Source organism: Bombyx mori, chromosome 26 (genome assembly GCF_030269925.1).
Source record: "Bombyx mori chromosome 26, ASM3026992v2".
Lineage (NCBI taxonomy): Eukaryota > Metazoa > Arthropoda > Insecta > Lepidoptera > Bombycidae > Bombyx > Bombyx mori.
In genome coordinates, this window is record NC_085132.1 from 7624293 (window position 1) to 7650790 (window position 26498).

The 26498-nt window shown below is 37.3% G+C and overlaps 2 protein-coding genes across 2 annotated transcripts in view; one reads left to right on the forward strand and one right to left on the reverse strand.

The window, feature by feature from the left end:
- The first annotated feature begins 1011 nt into the window (after window positions 1-1011).
- Window positions 1012-26498, forward strand: part of Oar1 (octopamine receptor) — a 123172-nt gene continuing 97685 nt past the window's right edge. The window contains exon 1 of the mRNA XM_012691210.4: window positions 1012-1368. The gene's annotated coding sequence lies outside the window, so the exon portion shown is untranslated. The remainder of the gene's footprint in view (window positions 1369-26498) is intronic.
- Window positions 9801-15931, reverse strand: LOC134201498 (uncharacterized). The gene is made up of 2 exons (XM_062676374.1): window positions 15795-15931; window positions 9801-15677 (listed from the first exon to the last, which is right to left on the reverse strand). Exon 2 carries the CDS (start codon window positions 12944-12946, stop codon window positions 10838-10840), a length of 2109 nt encoding a protein of 702 aa, XP_062532358.1. The 5' UTR covers window positions 12947-15677; window positions 15795-15931; the 3' UTR covers window positions 9801-10837.

Consider the following 26498-nt stretch of genomic DNA (forward strand, 5'->3'; position numbering starts at 1 on the left):
TCCTCAACCCACGCTGGTTCTGACCCAGCGGGGTATTCCGTAGGATAGACCATTCTAACCGGCGCCATCTAGGCGGGCTTCGGATAGCCTGCCGACCGAGAGGGCTGGTGGTCGTGGCGCCGACGACCGCCAGTCCGGCGTCCCGAGGGGGAGGGTGATGGGAGAGATGTGCTCCGCACTAAACGCTTCACTTTCCCCCCTTTGCCTTTTCATGAGTTTTGTCTCATGCGAGGTTTGGACGTTGGTTGTTGAGAGACAGGAGGTTTTAGTCGGTTCGACTCCGACATGCCCCGCCCTTCATCCCCAGTGAAGGGCGGAAGTCCGGCGATTTCCTCCTGACAAAAAAAAAAAAAAAAAAAAAAAAAAAAAAAAAAAAAAAAAAAAAAAAAAAAAAAAAAAAAAAAAAAAAAAAAATTGGTTCGTCTTTTTTAATACGCGAATAAAGAAAACACGCATGAAGGAAGTGCGAATAAGGAGATTTTACTGTTTAGTATACTTTTTATTTTATTCATTTTCTTACGTAAATGCCCCCGCTTATGTTTAGGCGCGAGTGCTAAGTCTTTAAGTTCTGTAGTACAATGGCTAATCCGCCCTTAAAACCGAAACATATTATAACATCACACAACCAAATCTATACTAATATATAAATCTACAGTAGTTTTTTCGGATGTTCCGTTATAACTACTGAACCATGCATCCGATTGACTTGAAACTTGGCATCTATGTAGAAAATACATGTACTTAATGGATAGGCTAATATTTATATGAGTGTTGGACTGCCTAATAATAATGAGAATAAATAATAATGTTAATTTTAAATGCCCAGCGAAGCGGCCGAGTACGGCTAGTCAATTATAATTTAAATTCTAAGGAACACAAGAAAAACCGTGCAGCTCTCACGTACGAGTGATTGATGTGCCCGAATAGAAAATGCAGGTGAAACAGCGAAGACTAAAAATAAGTATTTGAATGTAGGTATATCTTCGCGCATGCGTGTGATATGTTACAAGTTTAGTGGCGGCAAGTCTGTTGAGCGAATGACTTGTGTCGCTCCAAAGGGCTACTACATACACGACCGAAACTTTTAAATTTACGAAATCATAAATTCAGTTTTATTAATACTTTTAATAGTTCTGATAATTTTCATTTTAACAAAAAAAGTTTTAAGATCTGCTGCAATTTGAATTAAGAAGCTGTTTAGGAAGTGAAAATATCAAATTGGATTTGTTTAGTTGAAAATTAGAAAAATCAATAACAAAAGTGATTGTTCAGATAGTTTCGAAAATTGGTTATTGATTAACTTACCGTGTTAGTAAGTGATTGACGATTTTTAGCTATTTCCTGTCGCGAGAAGGAAGACTCTTTAAGGTATGTAATTCCTAACATCTTTGTGTTATGTCTGAATCATTTATATTCCTATTTAACTTTACTCATATTTTAAGTTGGCTTATTTTTCTCTTTTCCGAAAAAATAGTTCTGACTCTAGCGCACTTAAATGGCCATAAAGTTTTGGGAATCTACACGAAATATTTCTTGGGTAGCTTAAAAAATAATTTTAAAGTTATAAGGTGGTAACTATGGATCTTACACTCTTCTAATCAAAATGATATGAAATATGTTTTATTATTTATGACTCCATTGAATTCGTCTTTAAGTGAAGAGGCACTTCTGGTATTGATGTAAGTAAACCCAATAAAAATTTTAAGCAAATTTTGACATAATTGACATAATTGGTTCACTTGCGGACTAAATAATAATAATAATAATGGTTGGTTCGAAGTAAGGATCAGTTGAATGGAAAATTTTGAAATGTATTCAACTTATAATTATTTTTAATAGATGTATCATTTTTAATTGATTGGTTTTGTTAATTTTGAGTATGTTTCAATGATATTATGTACACATATGGACTTGTTCTCGTCTGAAATAAAATAAATCATTCATTCATTCATTCATTCATAACTGACACGAAGTTTGATATTAATAAACTAAATGAATACTAAATATACTCTATGTATTTCCGATGTCTATGGGGAGTTTTAAAGCAGTTTTCGATGGGACGACTAAAAAATCAGGTGCCAAGGTGGATTAAAAAAAAATCTTAAAATCGAAACTGACTTGAATTTCTTTTTCTACGCTTCTAACCAATTATGCACTCACTTTGTCTTATACAAAACTGTAACGTGCTACATTTGAAATTAAGTTTCATTTCCATTATTTCATTGAATATCTCTAAAGTAGCTAAATTATATATGCAATGTTAATGATGTATTGCAATTAAAGTTTAAACGTGAAAAGGCCATCCTTGCGGATAGCTTGGAGGTCATCCTGGGTCATCGTGATAGTAAAACAGCTCTGCCTACTACTACTACTTTCAAGCTTTTTGTGTTATCACATAAACAAAACACATTTCCTTTATGACCTCGTGATATCACATATGTTAATAAGTACAGAAAGAAAAAAAAAACTTATAATAAAAGTTCCCTATTAGAGTCTACAAAAATATTATATTTTCTAAGATATCTATTATTATTCGGGTTTTTTGAAAAAAGGACTCTGAGAAAACATACTGAATATGTAAATTGTAAAGTATTATAGGATCCTAATTTTACAATATTTAATGACAGTATTTTACAAATTAGATTTTTTTTTACTGCTTAGATGGGTGGGTGGGTAGATGGGAGCCCATAGACATCTACAACGTAAATGCGCCACCCACCTTGAGATATAAGTTCTAAGGTCTCAGTATAGTTACGATGGCTACCCCACCCTTCGAACCGAAACGCATTACTGCTTCACGGCAGAAATAGGCGAGACGGTGGTACCTACTCGTGCGGACTCAAAGAGGTCCTACCACCAGTAACTACCTAACTAATGTTTTAAGATTTATATAGTATATATACATATTTATATTGGTTTGCATGTAAAGCTACTATTGAAAACCTTCTTTTAATCGGGGTTAAAGTATGAAATTGCCGTTTTATTGTAATAGGTACTTCGAATTGACATATAACCTTCATGGTTTGATATTTTTGAGTGAAACTTTTTTCAAATGGTACCTATTTTTTTTATTGCTTAAATGGATGGACGAGCTCACAGCCCACCTCATGTTAAGTGGTTACTGGAGCCCATAGACATCTACAACGTAAAAGCGCCACCTACCTCGAGATATAAGTTCTAAGGTCTCAGTATAGTTACAACGTCTGCCCCGCCCTTCAAACCGAAACGCATTACTGCTTCACGGCGGAAATAGGCGGGGTGGTGGTACCTAACCGTGCGGACTCACAAGAGGTCCTACCACCAGTGATTACGCAAATTATAATTTTGCGGGTTTCATTTTTATTACACGATGTTATTCCTTCACCGTGGAAATCAATCGTGAAAATTTGTAGTGAGGTTCTTCTTTTAAAAAAATGTGCAACATTCGATTATGAATTCGATATTCCACGTGATTCGTTATTCAAAACAAAATCCTATCACGAAAGCGTTTAAATCAAAATCGCACGGCGCGCTCATTAGCAGTCCCCTTTCCAAACGCAACATTGATATTGCGAGCTGTTTCTGCAGCGTTGGTTCCGCGTACACATCGGGTATTATTAAACATTAATGAAGCGTTTCTAAAATAAATATAAGACTTTATGTAATAGTAGTCGATAGTAAACTTTGATTACCCGATGGTAAGTGAAAACTACTCTTTATAGACACTAAATTTTTTTTTCTTTTATTTTTGTTGGCCTTGTAGGCAGACGAGCATACGGCCCACCTGATGGTGAGTGGTTACCGTCGCCCATGGACTTCAGCAATGCCAGGGGCAGAGCTAAGCCGCTGCCTACTTCTTAATACTCTCCACAAGCCTCGTTTGAAGAAGGACGTGTCATAGCGCTCGAGAAACTCCGTGGAGGGGAGCTCATTCCATAGCCGGATGGTACGTGGCAGAAAATACCTCTGGAAACGCACTGTGGATGACCGCCGTGGCTCCAGGTTTTTTTTTTAATTTATTGCTTAGATGGCTGGACGAGCTCACAGCCCACCTGGTGTTAAGTGGTTACTGGAGCCCATAGACATCTACAACGTAGACGCGCCACCCACCTTGAGATACAAGTTCTAAAGTCTCAGTATAGTTACAACGGCTACCCCACCCTTTAATCCGAAACGCATTACTGCTTCACGGCAGAAATAGGCAGGGTGGTGGTACCTACCCGTGCGGACTCACAAGTGGTCCTACCACTGTGAGTGTTCAGGTAGTATGGATGAACTCTACTCCGGTGGCGGGCGGTGCGATGGTAAAAACGAGATGCCGGTATGATGATAATATGATCGAATAATTCCCCAGAGCATGTGAGCAACATATGTGACAATATCACGAAACTTATCTAAATACTCGCTCTTCGCCACGGATAGTGCCCAAATTCGATTTTAAAATGTAACCATCTTTTCATTCTTGAATAATTAACTTAGCAATAGCCTTGCTTTACGATTCCACTAATAAATTATTCAGTTTAATTACAGCATCGAGGGTTGTTACAGAGAATTGAACGGTTTTTTTTTCTTTCACATATTAATAAAGGTAATCTGACTTCAAACCAGGACTAGGATTGTTACTGGTGGTAGGACCTCTTGTGAGTCCGCACGAGTAGGTACCACCGCCCCGCCTATTTCTGCCGTGAAGCAGTAATGCGTTTCGGTTTGAAGGGTGGGGCAGAACTTATACCTCAACGTGTGTGGCGCATTTACGTTGTAGATGTCTATGGGTTCCAGTAACCACTTAACACCAGGTGGGCTGTGAGCTCGTCCGCACATCTGTCCGCAAAACGTGTGGCACTCGGGAACTGCCGCGGTAAAGCTATTGCATAGCATTTTTTATTTACAATATTTTATTATTTTATTTACAAATTTGAATATTTACATATAACAACACGGATGAAAAGAGCAAATTACTCTTCATTACTCGAATATTTGCCTGATGTGGTAAACTCATGACTCTCGGACCAGTGTGCTTAGTGCGAGTTTTTTAACGTACTCGATAGCGTAAAAGTTAGCTCATATTTGTTTGGGGGTTTTTTATTATTATATAATATTATAATGTTATACATTATATGATTTTAAAGTTAAATATAATGTTACATTTTAAATCCTCAAAAAATGTCGCCACCCACCTTGAGAGATGAGTTCTAAAATATCAGTTTTTACAGTACAACGGCTGCCCCACCCTTCAAATCGAAACACATAGCATACAATTCATTCCACTTATTGCAAAATGTATTTTCTTTAACAACGACACAATTAAATTTTTACGTATATCGTGCATGCAACATGAAAAAGGAATTCCATTTGTTTGTTTTCTTGTCTTAAGTAATTTACTTCAAAAATTAAAACCCAATGCCGTTCTAAAAGTAAAAGTGACTAATTTAATTCTACGAATCGCGACTATAACAGAGACCTCATCAAAAACAAAAGATTAACATACTTGAAAATGCATACCTTATAATTGTAAGCGCTCTTATCACGTTAGTATTAGGTCGTTTATCGAATGAACATTGTTTAGTTAAAGCGCGGGGCAAGTGAAATGTGGTCACTAAATGTTTTGTTTTAGGGTTGCTTTATGCCGTAGCTGGGTGTTACCGGTTTAATAGTCGTTTAAGGGAAATATAATCTAATAGGTTCATATTTTTTTAAATCGTCTTACAAATGGGTCGTGATTACATCATTGGCCAAAAAATCGTATGATTTGACTAACATTAATGTAATTTTAGCTTACAATAGATTTTTGGCTATTCACGTCGCTATCAAGACGGTCAGTATCACAATGTGATTATTATTATTATGTGTATTGAACACTGCCTCGCCTGAGAAGACGGCAGGACACACTCCGCCGAGGTGGGCAACAATCGGCCGGAGCGTTAGGGACTATTCGGTGAGAAACCGGCGAACTATACGGGCATTGTCCAGCAAGGCTGCTTTTTGGATTTGGGCCACCACCGACTTTTTCTTGAGACCAAGCCTCTCGAGATGTTTTGAGAGGCTTTTAGGGACCAAACCATTCACCGATACAACTACCGGTATTATTTCTGTAGATACCACCCTCCACATGTCGGTCACCTCGCGCGCCAGGTCCAGATATTTGGTCTTTTTATCTGACTCGGCGCGCACATGGTTATTATTATTATTATTATTCAACGAATTTAGACAAGCAGTTGAAGTAAAGACTTGATCAAGTTATCGACCATTGTTCTTTGAAATTGAATGTTATATTATGAGAAAATGTAAATCTTATTACCCTACTCAGTTCTTTTCTAGTGTTAATTAATACCTCCACGGAATCAAATTTAAGTGGCTGATGACATACAGTTCACCCTGCATTGCTTTGCCACCGGCTATTAACAATGCCAACAATTTACGAACAGGCTAGGAATTCCGATGAAAATCGTGCTAACAAAACAGATATATCAATAAAATTTTTACAGCTAAAGTTTTGGAGAACAATAAAATGATAATAGAATTATTATGTGTGAGTGAGCCGTCAAAATAATGGTATTCTATCAGGAATTGTTTAACATAATGTAAGCATAATATGCCTTCGAATGGCCTTTATGATTGACTAGTTCAATATCTGCGGAATTGATTTCTTATACAGTAATGTCGGGATGGCGTGTTATTTGTTTTGCTTGGCTCCGATTTTCCAATACCTCGTCGTTCTCAAACGAATAGCGTAGCATAGAAATGAAAACGGAACTCTTTTTATTGTCGATAGTTCTTTCGTATACATTTTTTTCATTATTATTAAAATGCAAGACCTCGATTTGTAAATGTCGATGATATTTGTGGGAATGTGCTGCTTTATTCTTACTAAGTTTTTTTTGTTTTAGGTTATTTTTTATTTATTTTTTAATTTTTTAAAGCTTATATGGGTGGACGAGCTCACAGCCCATAGATATCTACGATGTAAATGCGCCACCCACCTTGAGATATAAATTCTAAGGTCGCGAGTATAGTCACAACGGCTGCCCCAACCTTCAAACCGAAACGCATTACTGCTTCACGGCAGAAATAGGCAGGGTGGTGGTACCTACCTGCGCGGACTCACAAGAGGTCCTACCACCAGTAATTACGCAAATTATATTTTGCGGGTTTGATTTTTATTACACGATGTTATTCCTTCACCGTGGAAGTAAATCGAGAACATTTGTTGCGTACGTATTTCATTAGAAAAATTGGTACCCGCCTGGGATTCGAACACCGGTGCATCGCAAAAAAAGAATGCACTGGACGTCTTATCCCTTAGGCCACGACGAATTCAACTACCAACTATTTGCTGGTAAGCTTTTTCTTTCTTTGTCGTATCACTGTTGTCAAAGCGGTCGTGGTCTTCATTCAGTATCATTGCTGTGGGCAGATGTCACGCGCCTCAGGAGCAATCGCCATTTCTCCCGGTTTCTGGTGAGCTTGATACACTCGTGCAAGCAACCACCAACTGCCGACTTGACTTGATCGGTCCATCGCATGGGCAACTTACCACGTAGTCTGGTGCCCTATATTTGGTCCTAAACTACATGATCTCTATGGAGTTTAGCCCACTGACTTTCTCGCCGGATTTTCTCAGTAAGTCGCGTTTCCGATCCGGTGGTAGATTCTGCGAAGCACTGCTCTTGGTAGGGCCAGTGTTAGCAACACTCCAGTTTGGGCCCCGTGAGCTCAGCTACACGTTAAGGTGAAGCTGAAATAGCCTCTCAAGGCTATCAGCATAGGCAGGAAAAAAATGGAGTCATTTCCTCGCCTAAGCTAAACTAAGCCAAACTAATTAAGATAGTGGAAATTACTGTTTAAAATTTCAATGAATCGAAAACAATTTGCCAGTGTCGATGATTCTCTGTTGATAGCGAGGAGGAATACTAGAGCTACATATAAAGTATGATACAATGATTAGTGTAATTAAAATAGTACCATTCGTTTTTGTTCATTAAATACTTTATTGTATACATTATTTACTTTACTATATACATTACGTATGCCGTATATGATTGCGACCTCATGTATAAAGCATGATAGCATGACTAACGGTGCATTTTATAAATGCACAAATAACATTTCTCGTATAGCTCACCGCAAAGGTTCTCTAAGAAAAGAAAAAGCGTTCCATAAGAAGTGAAAAGGTCGCCTCAAACGAGTCCGCGGTCGAATCTTTTTAGGAATGAGGTCATTTAGTAACGGGGCGTGGACAACGACTGATTTGCGCCACTAAGCCTAGATTACGCGATTCTCTAATTAGCAATGTCTGCTTCGTCAGGCCAGTCGAGTAATATTGAAGGCGGCTTTTTGTCGACCGGTTTGTTTATTAAATTCGTTATGGAAATCTTTTTAGGGATTTTTTTGGAAAATTTGTATTTATATCCTTAATTCCATTAATATTTTATAAATGCGAAAGTAGCTCTGTCCATCTATATTTCTATCTGTTGCTTTTTTTTTCTACCGAAGCTGTTGTTCTAGAGAGACCATATCGGCGTAACCTTAACTAGTAGGTGAGCTCACGGGGCTCAAACCTGATGATGTTGCTAACACGAATCTTAGCAAGAGTCGTGCTTCGCAGAATCTATCAACGGATCAGAAACGCGACCCACTGAGAGGATCCGGCGAGAAACTCAGTGGGCTGTGTCTGTGGGTTAATTTACTCGCCGAGCCCTTCGTCGCAAGCGACGAATTCGACGAGAGCGATGACTGGAGTCTGTCGTGCTTTCACGACAAAACTACTGAATCGATTTGAATGAAATTTGGTACACAGATAGTCTAGAGTCTGAGAAAGGATATAGGCTATGTAATGCGATAGGTTCAAGTAAGAACAAAAAAAAATCTGCCATCTGCGAGCTATTTTTGCGTGTACCGCAAAAACCGTTAGAGTTACGCGTATATAATGTAAAATGAAAATGTTTATCTAAAATAGACCTACAAAAAAGCACGTGACAGCATATGCCTATATTTCATTTGTAAACCATAACCATATACTCTATCTTTTATTTGTAAGCCATTATCGCCAAAATAGTGAACCATTAATATATAAGTAGAAGAGGAAAGATTCGATTTTTTGTTTGGTAGGTTTTTTTTATTGTATTTTTTACTGCGAGAAACAAATTAGTGTAAAATAATATTCAATACGACCAATAATAAATTACAGGTCCCAAAGCGAAGCGAGGGCAGCTCGTTAGTATATATTTTATAAGGGCGCATGTTGTAATCGATCGGCGTATTTCAGAAGCAAATATAATATATAGATGTATAATTTTTTTTGGCTTCTACAACTTAAAGAGCTCACGGTCCGTCTAGTGTTAAGTTAACAGAGCTCATAGATATCGACGACCTAAATGCCAAGACCTTATTACTTTGTGGCATGAGTTTTAAGTCTCAGTTTTAGAGTACAACGGTGGGTCTGGCTATCAATTCGGAACTCATTACTGGTGTGACAGAAATAGGCAGGACTGTGCTACCTACCCGTGCGTGTTCACAAAATCCACACTAAGCCCATATCAATTCGTTTGAAAATTATTAAGCTTATTAAGCATATATATATTTTTTTTAATTTTAAATTATTAAGCATATATAATTGAGCTTAGCAGCAGGCAGGAAGAAAAAATTGTAATGAATATTAATAAACTGAGTATGTTTTAGGCTTTTAAGTTACTAACAAATATTATAAGTAATTTTTACTAACAAAATGTTATGGTTTTTTTGTTTGTTTTGAAACTAAAATAATATTATTAAATAAATAAATCAATGTTGGATGCTTGGGTTTCTTGAATAAAACTCCCACAATCGATTTTGTGCTTGTATTTCCTTTATACAGTGTTTTTCTTGATTTTTACATTGCGAACGAGTTAGCTTGGCACGGCCATTGATTGAAGTGTGTAAAAATTGTGTCGGTGAACATAAATAAAAATTTAACATTGCTCAGTAAAATTTCGTAGGCGTTAACATCCTCCCCCCGTTGAAAGTCGATTCTTCGGGTTTCAACCCTCTAGTTCTACTGCGGTAGGCAAAGCACACAGACGAACCAACGGGCGGCGCACGCAGCCTCTAGAAGTATTGACGTCAGCGACTCGAGGTACTCCATCATTTGGACCATAAAATAGTCTGGATATGCGTCCAAGTCTCCAGCAGAGGGGAGGAACATCATCTTCTTGCAACAGTACCAAATCTCCTACATTTGGTTTTGAAGAATTGGTCTTCCACTTGTGGCGTTGTTGAAGCTCAGCAATATATTCACGCTGCCAGCGCTGCCAAAAATGTTGATATATTTGCTGTAATCGAGCGTAGCGTTGCAAATTATTGTAGTTGCAGTTTTCCAGCACAGGCGAAGGAAGAGCAGTGAGAGCCCGGCCAATGAGAAAGCTCCCGGGAGTCAGGCAAAGGAGGTCATCAGGAGAGGGTGAAATAGGACATAATGGACGGCTATTCAATATAGCCTCTACTTGTGCGAAAAGAGTAGATATTTCTTCGAATGTTAAGTGTGAATTACCCATAACGCGCTTAATGTGAAATTTTGCGGATTTTATTCCGGCCTCAAAGATTCCGCCAAAGTGAGGAGCGTAAGTTGGTAAAAATACAAATTTTATTCCATCCTCACTTGCAGAATCAGATAAAGATTTAGAGTTTATTTTGAAAAAAAATATTGATTTATTTAGAACCTGCTACAAAATTGCGTCCGTTATTACAGAACACCTCAGTTGGCCTGCTCCGGCGTGACACGAATCTGCCAAATGTCATGAGGAAAGCGTCTTTCTAAATTCAATAATCGTAATTTGGCTAAGTTGTATGACTGTCCAAGACAGTCGGGTGATTCCTTTACAGGTTAACTCACTGCGAATCTACCGGACTCTAAGCGGAAAGTGTGGGATAGAAAATGAGATTCACATGCCTTCTCACTTTCACTCAATTTGGATCTTAGTGAAACTTCTTCAAGTTCCCAGAATTTAGTTAGGTCATTGTGAATTTTAGTATTGTCATCATTAAGTCTGTTTGATATTATGGAATGGTTACATTGTACTGTTTTGTTTTTGTGTGATGTAGTGATTGTAGTCATAGGACCCGAAATAATCCAACCAAACTGAGAGCTTCTTAACTTTGGATTATTAGGACCGAGAGAGTGAGTCTCGCGGCCAAGAATCTCCCAGAAAAGATCGGCACCGATGAGTATTTCAATCGGCGCTGGTTGGTGATAGTTAGGATCTGCTAATTGGATGCCATTTGGTATTTGTATTTGTGTAGTGTCTATAGGTAATTTAGGTATGTGACCTGTTATTTGTGGTAATACTAAAAAGCCTGATGTGACGTTGAACTGGTTGACTAATGACCTCAATTGCGCCACACAGGTCTCTGTGACCTTACCGGTATCATTATCGCCTATGCCCATAAGGTTGACATGGCAGTTTGAGTTTGACGGTAAACACAGCTTCTGTTTAAGTGTCTCCGTTATGAATGAAGACTGGCTTCCACAATCTAATAGGGCCCGAACTCTTTCTGTTTGGTTCGTCCGTGGATTAGCCACCTCGATTAAGGCTGTAGTTAACAAAACTTGATTTGTATTTTGTTTAGAAAAATTTACAATAGTATCGTCAGTGCTGTGTGGCACGGACAAGGCACTGGAAGTGAGTCTATTGTTAGATACAGTATCTACTGGTTTATGTATGAGAGTATTGTGCCTTCCTTTGCACTTAAGACACGGACCGAGACGACAAGTTTGTACCTTGTGACCTGGCCTCAAACAATTAGTGCATAGTTTTAATTTGTGTACTTCAGCTATACGCTGCTCTACGCTCTTACTAATGAAGGTAGGGCAGTTGTAGATTCGATGGCCTTGGTGACACACTATACACGATATAAGATTTGCAGGAGCAGCGGTTTCATTGCTAGTGCAAGCAAAAGATTTTGTATATGGCTTATCTTGCTTATTATTAATATTAGAAGTAGTGAATTTAGAATGCATTGATTTATACGAATTACCATTTATAGACTCAAGGACGTCAGCACGATTAATAAAAAATTTATAAAATTGTTCCAAATTCGGTACATCATCCAACGCGCCACGACACTCCTCCCATTTCAAAAGAGTGTGGCTGTCTAGCTTTGAGCTCATTATGTGAATTATGAGGACATCCCATTTGTCGGTAGGTTGACCTAGGCTAGACAATGCCCTTAAATTCTTAGTGATGTGATCTACCATAAATCTTAAAGATCTATCAGACTCACGAACTGTCTGTTGAATATTTAATAATGAATTTAAATGATGATTTATCAATTGACGCTTATTATCATAACGACTGCATAATAATTGCCAAGCACTTTTATAGTTGGAACTAGAAACTTCGAAGTTAGTAATAATGCGTGCTGGATCACCCGTTAAGTATGACATTAAATAATGAAACTTATGAATTGGAGCAATTCGCTCATTGTTATGAATTAAACTCAGAAACGTGTCACGGAACTCAAGCCAACGGAAATATGATCCGTCAAACTTAGCAATTTGTATTTGGGGCAATTTAAATCCCAAAACATCATGATGATCGATATTACATTGAGCTGATGACTGACTAGAGTTAAGGTCTTTGTAATTACTTTCGTCATGTTTACTTGCATTATGTTGTTTAATAATGCTTTGAGCGGAAACGATGTTTGTAATAAATAACTGCTCAATGTCATCTCGCTCATCAACCTCGTTTGTCAAATCACTACGATTCAAAACCTCTATCTGAGTCTGCAAGTCGTCAAATCGATTTGACAGTGACTCAAATTTGCTAAGCCTAAGTGTCAATTCAGCAAGTTCAAGAGAAGTTAGTGTTTCTTTTGAGCTTGTCTGAGTTAAATAGTTCCGAAATTTAGTTATTTGCCCCTTTATGGAGCTACGTTTAACAAAAAGATCCAGCAAATCTTGAGAGTCTTTTGCACTAGTTTCACCTCCCATGATAAATAAAAATTATAAGTTTCTAATATATTAAGTAAAAAGTTTGTAAATTAATTTAATATAATTATTATATGTAACTGGTAAAAGAAGCAATAAAAAAGCAAAGTCTAGTACTACAGATAATGAAATGAATGCAAAAATAGAATAAAATCTGTTTAGTAAATTAATAAATTAAAAATATTAAAGTTATCTCACGCTCCTCGACTAGACGTGACCTGCACTGGAGTCCGGCCCTGCTGCACTCTCACTCGGAACCCTGGGACACAGCGGGGCTGAACTTGTTTATCGCAGCCAGTAGGTAACGTGCGAAGGCGCACCGTTTGTCTGGAATGTTCGGCTAAATTGTGTGAATTGATTGCAAAAACAACAATGAAAGAAGGGATAAAAATAATAATTAATTAGGTACAGTGGGTATTCAGTTATTTAAAGAACTATCTAGCAAAATTTGTAACTAGCGACAGTACCCGCTTATTGTTGGGTGGCCGTCCGCTTGTCTTCGTTTGTTAGCAATATAAATATAATTACTCAATGCAGAAAACAATAACGAAAATTAAGAAATACACTTTTTGGTTTGACTATTTTTATGATGTGGGTAAGACTCACTATGAAAAAACTAAAATGAATTGAAATATTGAAAACATAAAAAACACTGTATAAAGACAACTAGCACAAGTACAGACTAATCGATTTGGGTAAATAGGAAAAAATATTATTGGAATTTAGGTTGGTGTGATTATATAGACGGGAAAGTATGGGAAGGGCACTTAGCTGCATTGGCCTGGGCTGCGGCTCGATGCTGATTGCTGATCGATGACCGGCGATGGCTGCAATGGCTTGAGCTCCAAGATCCCGTGGATACAGTTGAGGACGGCAGCTGGTTTCGGCGAATACGTTTCTGACCGATACTATGACTTGACCATCCGATTGAAAAAAATATTCTTTTCCGAAGAATTTTGAAGGTTCTTTTGACGGTCGCCAGATGTTGGATGCTTGGGTTTCTTGAATAAAACTCCCACAATCGATTTTGTGCTTGTATTTCCTTTATACAGTGTTTTTCTTGATTTTTACATTGCGAACGAGTTAGCTTGGCACGGCCATTGATTGAAGTGTGTAAAAATTGTGTCGGTGAACATAAATAAAAATTTAACATTGCTCAGTAAAATTTCGTAGGCGTTAACAATCAATAATACCAAGATTTTTACTAACAAAAAAAAACCGTAATTCAATCGCCAAATCATAATCACGCCACATTCATCTTATCTAAGCTAAAACGGAATGATAATATTTAATTGCACAGCGTAAATAACATTTTCCACATATTATAATCATAATTAATTTGTGTTATTGCACATCTTATCAACTGAGGTTAGGGTTGTCGACCTGAATGTCATCTGCATTGCAATCGAACAGGATTATTTACCGACGCATCATTTCTAGGTTTCTTTTCGCTTTGCCGTCGTCAGTTCCCGGATCGGTTTTCCGATTTCTCTTTTAATATTTCCTTTTACGTATATATTTTTAAGGGAAATGAATTTAGAGTAGAGCTGAGTATAAGCTTTATTATTGAATAAAATAAACAAAAATGCAAATCATCATGTAGAAAAGTACGATAGACTGTCTTATCGCTAAGAACTATCGCTTTCAGACAAACTATCAGATGGACAAGAATCATTTCAGGAAAGAAATTATTCGCGGCGTAGATTTTAATTATAAATAATAAAATGTGGTGTCGTGGGACACCAGGTAGGAACGAAGTTCCTTCGGCTAATGTAGAATCGACACAATTTGCAAAAAAAAACAACAAGAAAGATAATCTAGAAAACCTAACAAAGATTTTAGTATGTACACACAATATTAACCAATGTAAAATATTTTATATTTATAAAAGAAAGAGAATGGATGAGAGAACGAAAAGAAAGAGGGAGAAAGAGAAAGGTATTATACACTACTCGCTTGTGTATGCGATTGTCGCGCCTGCGCACGTCTCATTTAACGGTTTTATTCCATGCACTTTTTTCCACGGATTTTTTCTTACGGTTTTACTATCACATTTTTTTCAGTTCGGTCGCGCAGCAAAATCCCTATCCCCTCCAAGCCTGCCGTAAGGAACTTCGTTCCAAAAAGAATAACATATGAATATCAATACCAATAATACAATGACAATAATACTACTTTACACATAAAAAATTCAGTGACAGAAATATGTACACACATATATTATGTAAGAAGCATCCCTATTTATTGAAAAATTATACGTCGGCGCAGCACTGCTGTTAGCTTGGCTAAGAGTAGTTAAAGTTGATTGTTTTTGTAGTGTTAAAACGATGGGTTAATTGTTAAGCTGGGTACTCACCTAGCTGTGAAGCACGTAACGTAACAGATACTGTATCAACCTGCAAGTGGGTACGGCTGGTCCACGGTCTACAGCGCATCTAGCTACGTGTTGCCACGAGCACACTGCGAGCCGCCTTTGTGTTCGCAGTGATACCGCCACCCAGCGGGTCACTGCGAACTTGCTGCGCTCCTTCCGCGAGCGGCTCGCAGCGGGCTCGTGCCTACGTACTCACTGGATACTGTATCTGTTACGTTACGTGCTACACGGCTAGGTGAGTACCCAGCTTTGTAATTCTAACGCATGTAAACAATCACTTAAGACGGTACTCAAGAGAATTCATGAACAAAATAGCACTGTTCTACTATAAATGAGTCGTCTATTATCAAAGGTGGCAATCTGTGCATTTGGACAAAAAAATGTTATTGATATGTCAATACAGATTGATTTTAATATAATCGTCTCCTTCAAAGAATACGGTTCAAAACCTGCATTAAATAAAGGTTAATACTTAACCTGTTATTTATCTAAGATGTCGTTCAGAAGAGTTTTGTGACTGCCAATGGAATACAAAGTCAATAATTCGTTTTTCTGATTTACCAATAATTGTCCAAAAGTCACATTGCCGGCTTTGATAATAGTCGACTCAAATATGAGTGGCTATTGTTGCACCACACATTTTAATAATCCTTTTCTATCTTATCTTATCTTATACTGCATATCCTAGGTTATCATTTACGATATTAAATAGGGTTTTTAAAATAGACCGTTGTTTTATAAGCTAAATGAATAAACATTCCACAAAGCTCGCGCGTATAAGTGCAAAAATTTTGTGAAACACACACCCGAATCGTAAATAATATTCCTTCATTTTTCGAGGAAGCTGAGAATTATAAATGAACCTTCAAGAAACTCATTCGCGAAACGTAGTTTGGTTCAAATTAATGAAAGTAATCAGACGTCAAACCTCGATCTAATTTACATGTTGATAGAGCTACGAAAACTCCTACTTAGCAGATTGTGATCCGTGTCAACGCACCGTCAAATTGAGTTTTGTATCCAAACTTTACTGGAACGTAAATTATAATAAATTGCCCTATATGATAGAAGCGATGGAGTGATATCAATATATTATATTACTATTACTTACTGGTGGCAGGACTTCTTGTGAGTCAGCGCGGGTAGGTACCACTACCCCGCCTATTTCTGCCGTGAAGTAGTAATGCGTTTCGGTTTGAAGGGCGGGGCAGTCGTAACTATACTGAGACCTTTGAAGTTATATCTCAAGGTGGGTGGCGCATTTACGTTGTAGATTTCCATGGGATACAGTAACCACTGAGGACTAGGTGGCCTGTATGCTAGTCCACCCATCTAAGCAATAACAAAATAAAAAAATAAATTGTCCATCACCATGAAAACTATAAAGTGTATGTAAGATTAATAATAATATAATGACCGTAAATAATGTAAAAGTAGTTTTATTAATACTACTATGCCGCGCTCTACTACCACTACTACTACTACTACTGCCGCGCTCCATTTATAAAAGAATTTTACCAAAACCTCTTGCATCTCGCTCATGATTGATTTGTCAGCGAGAAAAGTGAAAGAAAATGAAAAAAAAAAACCTATCTTAGCTTAGCATCTCATACACCAAGTGGAGTAGGTATTCCACAATTTCGTTATTAAACTTAAATCAGCGTGAAGTTACGATTTATGTTATCAAATAACTTGATAACCAAGTTAGGATCGAGGCTCTCAAACATTTCAGGCATAACGACTTCGGTGAAGATTTCTCGAGATAAAACTATATCGATAGGTGCATTCTGGGATGTGAAAATTCCAATGAAGACTGAAATTTTCATATCTTTGTTTTAATTTTGAATGATGACTAGATATACCTAATCAGCGTTTCTTCCTTTCAAGGCTAATGACATGTTATGTTTTTAATGAGGTTAGAAAAAGCGTCTAAGCTATGTCCTTGATGTCCATGAGTATCAGCAAAACAGATGAGCTCATCATCAATGAAAAAAAAAATTGCAACGAATCAAAACCCAAGAATTGGTATTAATTTTGTATTTTTTTTAAACTCTATTATTATTTAAAATTGTACGAGCTCACGACCTATCTGATGTTAAGTGATCACCGTAGCCCATAGACTTCAACTACGAGTTGTTGGTCTCAGTTTCTATAGTACAACGGCTGCCCCATCATTCAGAAATGGGCAGGGTGGTAGTACCTACCGGTGCGGGCTCACAATACGCCTTATCACCAGTTATGATTATTTTAGAGTTCTCCTATTATTTTTTTATAATGTTATCGTATTAGAGAGTTATTCTTATTCATAGTTCACCACTCGCTTTTTTTTTCTAAGCATAGGTTGACCGAAAACTAAAGAAATATATCAAAAATCTGCCTATCACAGATATCCAAAACAAATTCTTTAATTTAAAAAAAAAAAAAAAAAATTCCATAATCTCCTTAATTACTTAATAGTAGATTTTATTCTTAAATTACCAATACTTAATATCACCGTCTGTCTGTATATCTTAATACGAAGAGATATGTATATTCAATTTGGTACGTTCAAATCACACACACACTGACACACATACAAGTTTTATTTATATGATGGAAACAGGAAGTATTCGGATGCCTTTGGTGAGCTGATGAACGCGTAATGATTAAATTTAAAAAGAGGATATGATCAGATTCTGTTCAGAGAAATACAAATATTAAATTTTGTTTTGTTTATTCGTATGCGTGACGCGCCGTGCCTGATCTAATAGACAAGAACGGAAAACGAAAAAAAAAAAAAAAAAAAAAGAATAAGTTTTTCCACGTAATTTCTACTGTGCCTTCACGTTTTCTGATTTGGAGGGTGGGGCAGCTATTACCGCAGTACAGAGTTTTTTTTTTTATTGCTTAGATGGTTGGACGAGCTCACAGCCTTGATGTTAAGTGTTTACTGGAGCCCATAGACATCTACAACGTAAATACGCCACCCACCTTGAGATATAAGTTCTAAGGTCTCAGTATAGTTACAACGGCTGCCCCACACTTCAAACCGAAAGGCATTACTGCTTCACGGCAGAAATAGGCAGGGTACCTACCTGCGCGGACTCACAAAAGGTCCTACCACCAGTAACCTGTTACCTGTAACGGCCTTTATCTTTGTAATTAAAGGTCCGTTTTAATTGGTATCAGCATCAACATTTCGATGTTTTTAATTGAACTTCAATTAACCTACCCGTGCGGACCCAGTAATTTCTGCTGTGCCGTCACGTGTTGTGATTTGGAAGGTGGGGCACCCATTATGGCAGTACAAAGGAGACTTCGCCCTAAACACGCCATTACGGATCCTAACCATCCATTAACGGTGCTTTTAGGTACCACAAGCACCGGTCACCGTTCTCGCCGAACCCGTCGCCTGCTACAAAGGGCTCGGCGACTGAATTAACCCACAGACACAGCCCACTGAGTTTCTCGCCGGATCTTCTCAGTGGGTCGCGTTTCCCCGGTAGATTCTGCGAAGCACTGCTCTTGCTAGGGTTTGTGTTAGCAACGTCGTCAGGTTTGAGCCCCGTGAGCTTACCTGCTTGTTAGGTTACGCTGACATAGCCTCTCAAGGCGATCAGCATAGGTAGGAAAAAATAGTCGTCAATACTTCTTGACACACTTGACGCGTCTCACGATGTCCCGCCATTACTCCGACGTCGTCCGTAGTCGTCAATACAATGATAACAGTAAACGCGAGACTAAAACGTAAAACTAATTTAAATTATAATTAATTTCATTACAAATAATGGTCATTAAACATTATTTTTTTGTTTAAAATCGATTTTCTGTTATCAGCTGGTCAGCCTGTAACACGAATTGCTTTTTTCAAGTCAAAGAAATAAAAGTAAGGTCAATGCCCATTAAATTTCCTTAAAGAAGCATTGCTCTTACTAGGGCCAGTGCTAGCAACACCTCTGTCTTGAGCCCCGTGAGCTCACCTTCACGTCAAGGACAAGCTGATATATCTTCACAAGGATTAGGAGACACTATTAGCATAGGTAGGTAAAAAAAACCTCAAGCTCACCTCTGAAAGGAGTGCGCTCAAATAATAAGTAGGACATAAAGATGGACGACCGATAAAAAAAATATGACGTCACTAGTGCCACACCTAGTCCATAGAGTATCTCAATACTATATTCGAAATAGAATTTGACCCGAAAAATTTTAATGCATGTTTTGCTTGAACGATTTTTTATCGCCTTAGAAAATGGTTCTCTTCATAAAATTTATTAAAATAGATCGAGTGCTGCTGTACGATGAACAAAGGGTCATGACTACATTCCTTAGTCTTAGAAGGGTTTGTAAGAGTTTTCTAAATATTAAAGAATTACAAACAAAAACAGCGTGAAAAAAAGTACCGTATTCTTCATTGTGTTTTTTTTGGAACGAAGTTCCTTATGGGACCATGCGGAGGGGTACTTTAACCGAGAAAAAACGTCCGTAACGTAAGATTTTTATTAGTAATGCACACAGTGTACGATTTAACTTTCTAAAAACGTACAAATTAGTAATACACACAGTGTACGACTTAACTTTGTAATAACGTACAAAAAATAACATATTTTTTTATCATTCATTGACTACGATCTCAGAGCGTTCGTTTGCGCAATACACTAACTCTTATGCAAGCAACCGTGAATGAAGTGTACCACAATAAGTTCGCACGTTACCGAATGACCGCGGGTTGTTGCGAAACCTCCAGTTTTATTTTCTTTATACCTCGAATAGAACTTAAAATTAATATTTTTATAATAAGGAACTTCGTTCTTATCCGGTGTCCCACGACACCACACATCTTTTTATACCAAAAACTTACTAAGGATACATAGTCGAATCGAGAATCTCTTTTTATTTTGAAGTCGGTTAAAAGACAATCAAATCAGAACTTTTCAAAAGGTAGTTCGAGCGACCGGATGTAAAATTGAATGTAAACAAAGCTTGGATTATCTTGTATTTATTTTGTTTCGCAATCTCGTCCGACGATCCCTGGCACGTGCTACTCATGTTTGTTACAACATGAAATTATTAATATTTTAGTTCTTTTTTAATAGTAATCGAAATCAGGGCAAATACGTTGACAGCTCAAGTCATAGATATCAATATTCTATGTTAAATTTTGTGTTTGGAAAATTCTTGAAATTAAAAAGAAGATCGGTTGTCACACAGAAGAAAGTAGTATATTTAAGTATACGTGAAGCAAAAACTTTGGACCCCGTTTTTACGAAAATTGCGCGGACGGAGAAGTATAATATTTCCCACAATTATAGAGAATATAGAGAAGGAGTGCACAATGCTTATATTTTTTTACAGTTGACCATAAAAAATATATTAAATCAATAAATAAAACATTACACACAGAGATACACATTGAGACACACACGCATATACCTATACTCTTTTGTTTATTGCCTATAGTCTGCGGTAAATTAAGAATAGATAGATAGTATTGTTTTCCTTTAATATTATTTGTCTATAGTGTAGTATTGGCGAAATCTGTGATTATAGAAGTATATTAATTAGTCTTTGACAATAGAAACATGATAATGTTCAAACTTATAATTTCAGTTAATTATAGTCGAATTTCTACTACTGCGGCTCCACTATTTTTATTAAAATGACGTGTCCAGCAGTTTTCGCATATAACGGCCGTCTGGTGTAGTGGTAGGTGACATGGTCACTACACAAGGGGGTCGCGGGTTCGAATTCCGCCAAGGGAAGATATTTGTATGATAAATATAAATGTCTTTTCCAAGGTTATGGATGTCTATTAAATATATGTATGTGTATAATAAAAATCTTACATTTATATCCGTTATCTGGTACCTGTAACACAAGTTCTTTACGAACTTATCACGGGACCAGTTAACGTGGCGTGATTGTTAGTAAATATTTATTTATTTATTAAAAAATAAATAAAAAATAGAAATTGTAATAATAATAAAAATAATTCAAAAGGATTAGAACATGTTGCATTTAACCAGGGTGAAGAGTTTCTTGTGTCACTCTCTGGTCTATAAATGACAAGTCGATTTGTAGACCGATGGTAATTAATTTGCTAAGTAAAGTCGACCAGATTTGTCGTATTTATTGCAGCGGATATAACCGGCGTTGCCCGGGTCATGTCATTTACTGAGATCGACACACACACACACACCACACACACACACACACCACACACACACACACACACACACACACACAGAGATAGCTTATAGCCTGAATTAAGAAAGTTTCATGTTTGTTAATCTTGACTATCTTTGCGCGAAATATTACCGAAATTCATACGAAAATTATTGCGTGATTGTGTAAGATACAAACATTTATATTTATCATATAATTACTAATACGCTCGTGGTCCGGTTTCGCTTTGGTCAGAAGAATACATCGTTTATCTGATATTAAGTAGTCAACGGATCTACAGAGATATCACAGTGCCACCACCAGTAAACGCCACCTACTTTGATGAAAGATCTCAAAATCCTGTTGGTTGTCGACGATCGCTTCGACGACCCGTCGGTCGGGCGTCCTTGTGGTGCAGCCGCGAGTCTGGTTGTAGTGCTGACTGAGAGAACCCCCCTAATTTGATCGGGTTTTGACCTTGGGCGGAGATCGGACGCCGGCTGAGAGAGTGCAGGGGAGACGTTTGATGCGGCAGGGCCCTAAAAATCTCCTTGGGCCCGCGGTATGCTTCCAACATCCACAGATCGTCTAATCCCACATACCTCGTGTGCCCCTTAAGCACGGATACCTTGAAGGGGGTTCCGCGCCCTGGCTGAAAAAAAAAGATCCCAAAGTCCCAATTGAAGCACTTAATTGATTCGCAGCATACAACAATTCCTAATCCGGCCCACACAGGAGCCACTCACTGTGGGCGTCATGTCCTAGACACGCCCTTACGGATACATCAGATCCGCTCACATTATTCATAGACACTAGTAGCCCTAATGCTGGTATCACACAGGTCAACGTACTTGTCAAACTCATCGAAGAACTCAACGTGAAACCTAACAGATAACATCAGCCCACTGAGTTTCTGGTCGGACCTTCTCAGCGGGTCGCGATTCTGATCCTGTTTAAAAATAACGACAAAGGGATGATCATCTACCGAATAGGTGTAATTGCTCGGAAATATTATTGTTCGAAACTTGTATTATACATATTATGTATGTAAGCTTATCTTGAAAATATCGTTACCGAAATTCAGGCATCTGTCTAATATATTCTGTACCGTGATAGCTACCGCCACAGATGCATTCGTAAAATTCTCAATTAATCTAAATAATAATTTAAAAATTATATTATAAATAATAAATAGGTATTAGCTTGCAAGAATGTATTCGTAAAACGACTTTTTTTCAGAATTTTCTGTCCCTTGCAAACCGCCCGCGGCCTAAAATCACTTAACATGCATTACTGTGTATGCATGTGCTGCATATGCGCATATATTTACATGGTAAATCATGAGGCCGCTGCCTTTTTGCACAGACGTGTATTAAGTAATCACAAGTTTGACCCCCCAAGTTTTTGTTATTGCAAAAGTATGTGTAGCATCCCTCCCAGTGTTCAGACATTACATTTATTCGTCGCTGTATATAATATTTTAGCCGCTACTGGCTAATAGGGATTATTCTTAAAAATAGTCTGAAGGAGAACATTGTGTCATTTTCATGTATTTCGAAGCGTTACTGGTGATAGTGCGTGTTGAGAGTCCGCACGGGTAGGTATCAGCACTCTGCATATTACTGCCGTGAAGCAGTAATGACTGACTAAGAGTGACTAAGTAAAAATCGTGATTTAGAACTTATGTCTCACGTTCTAAGGGCTCCGGCGACCACCTCGTGAGCTCGTCCACCTATACCTAATAGTAAATAAAAAGTTATTGTGATTTTGCATATTATTATGTTGTGCCACATGCCACACAAGCCACAACTTATCTGTTTCTACCGTTTTCTCTATCTCTATATTAAATACTAGCGGCCCGCTTCAGCTCCGCTCGGGTCTTTAACAAAAATTTCAACGATATTTGACGTTGTTTTATTTTTTTAAATGAAAGAACACTTATTGCGGCACAACTATAATAGTTAGACATAGGTATGCTGTCGCAACATTTTTTGTAAATAATAATGTGGTCTATAAAGTCGTAGAACATTAATTTATTATATCATGAATAGTTTTCGCAGGGCACGCGTAGTAAAGAATATTTTAGGTAATTTCTTTACACCTTGGGTTACATTATTGAAGTTTTAGTAAGGATCCCTAATTTTTTTCAAAAAAGATTATATCCTATGTCACTGGGGAATAGTGTAGCTTCCAAACAGTGAAAGAATTTTTCAAATCGGTTCAGTAGTTTCGGAGTCTATTTAATACAAACAAACAAACAAATCTTTCCTCTTTATAATATTAGTATAGAAGTATAGATATCTTAATTCTAATAAATTTGACATACGTAGAATATTAGATAATGATAGAATGATAGCAAGTTACACTTAAGTAATGCTTTCTGAATTATTTTACCTCGATACCTCTCTGGCCGAAGATATCTTTGGTTAAACATACTAAACGTCTTGCGAAAAACATTCCAGACATTTTTATGTAGCTATTGTAGTGTTTTATATAAAACACTCTTTTACATTTGTACCGTGTTAAGCTTTTGTTCATACTCGTAGTGCGTAAAAAAATAAAATATTGTGTTTGAAAAGATAACAAATACCATTTGAAGGTGTCCATGGGCTCACTGAAATTGTACCTTCCGAGCACGTGGGAACAAAAATTCTGGAGAAACTTAGCAGTGTTCATGAATAATAATTATACAATTATTATATTGTGGGTTAATTAATGACGAAAATAAAATAAAATCACATTTCAAAAGAAACTTAAGTACCTATTCACTCATTGTTAATAGGTAGTTTGTTAAGACAAATAAATCTATTTTTATTTATTGCTTAGATGGGTAAACGAGCTCACAGCCCACCTGGTGTTAACAGATTACCGGAGCCCATAGACATCTACAATGTAAATGCGCCACCTTTCTAGGTTAATCATTAGAAAATATCGTTAATACTATACTCTAAATAGAAATATACACATTTATCAACTTTGATAATGTAACAATTAGCAATGGCTGACAGTTACGCTCAAAAATTACTTAACGTTCATTGATGGCGTCGTCGTAGTCTAAAGGATAAGTCGTCCGGTGCATTCGTGTTGAACGAGTGAATTGAGGTACCAATTTTTGTAATGAAATACGTACTCAACAAAATGTTCACGATTGATTTCCACGGTGAAGGAATAACATCGTGTAATAAAAATCAAACCCGCAAAATTATAATTAGCGTAATTACTGGCAGTAAGAACCCTTGTGAGTCCGCACGGGTAGATACCACCACTCTACCTATTTCTGCCATGAAGCACTAATGCGTTTCGGCTTGAAGGGTGGGGCAGCTGTTGTATCTATATTGAGACTTTAGAACTTATATCTCAAGGTGGGTGCCGCATTTACGTTATAGATGTCTATGGGTTCCAGTAACCACTTAACACCAGGTGGGCTGTGAGCTCGTCGACCCATCTGAGCAATAAAAAAAAAGTTGTGTCTACGGTGTGGCTACGCGTCGCCATGTATAAGCGAATAATTTTAAATATTAATATTTTATTTTTCATTATGCCACATGAATTTCCTGTAGTAAATTATCCTTTTACGCATCTATGCCATTACATAACCGGCGGCCTTGCCGTGATGGTTAATCTTTTTTGGTGTTCGATTTGTGTACTACATTATTTTTTCTGAATCCGTCTCTGCTTTGACGGGTGACAATACACTTCCATATACCCCTGGATCAACCACCGGATTTGTCTTATCATCTGGCCACTAACTTCCCTGTTACGACCGTATGAATAATTTTTGCGACATGTCACCTAGGGGCGTTGCCATGTCTTTAATCACGTTTTTACTGATACAGCTGGTGTGTAATAGTCATTAGAGCTCGCATGAATTCAACCTTATTTGTGTCAAGGTGAGGGGTATCTATGTTTTAATGTCTTTGGTCTCCACTAATCATTTAACGACAGGTTTCTGAAAGCACGTTCATCATTTTTTAAAGGAAGACAATTTGTCGGAAAAATTCTGATCAGACGAAGTGTCTTTCGCTTTTGGTTCTGTAAGTTTTTAGTCTAGTGCTACACTGAAGTCCGAAATGATGAAATTTTAAATGTTTCGGCACAACCAAATAATCGATAACTATAAATAGATCTGGCATATTTCAGTTGGTATATTCTTTCGCATCATCCTTATAAAGTATTATATGACAAGTTTTTGTAAATATTACAAAAGGTATTTCCTTTTAACAAATTCGGAAGTATTGATGAAACATTCACATTATTCAAATAATTTGATGACTTTATTCTAAATTTACTGCTGTTTTTAGAGCTTGTCTTGATTTTGATCGACGTAATCGATCGTGTCGTGATTTCTATGAGGCTATTCCAGATACGCCCAGATCGGTAGGTGGGTTAAGCCTGAGAGAACTTGGTAACACTAGCCCTAGCAAGATATATGGTACGCAGTATCCACCACCGGATCGAAATCACGACCCACTAAGAATATTCGGCAAGAAACTCTCTATGGATTAGTTCACTCGTCGAACTCTTCGTTTCATGAAATATATCTAGAAGCTAAAATGCGGTCACTTTCTACTCGTAATAGAAAATAATTTGGTAATTGATGATGCATTCATAACGGTGAGTTCTTCGGACTAAGTTTCATATGAGATACAAGAAACCAGACAGCACAAAATGCTAATAAAGTACATCGACTTTCTACCCTTTGAAATGGAATACATGATTTCTTAGTTCCAGAAATAGATAAGAGCTTAAGGAATCAATCCCTACAAGACCACAACAGATTCTACTGGCGTAACTCAAGATAGGGATTAAGTAAAACTTCAGTATGTAGGATTCGTAGAAGTCAAGGCCGCAAAGGTGTATCTTAAGATCTGAGCAATTTAAATGATCAAGACTCGATAACCCTAAATGTTGTGGAAATTATAAAGGTGTCCTATCAGTGCAAAGGAATTTTGATTCAGATTAAAGATAATATTTTTTTATCGATGATGAGTGTTTTATTGACTTATTTGGGATGAATTAGCGTCGCTTCATTAATCTACC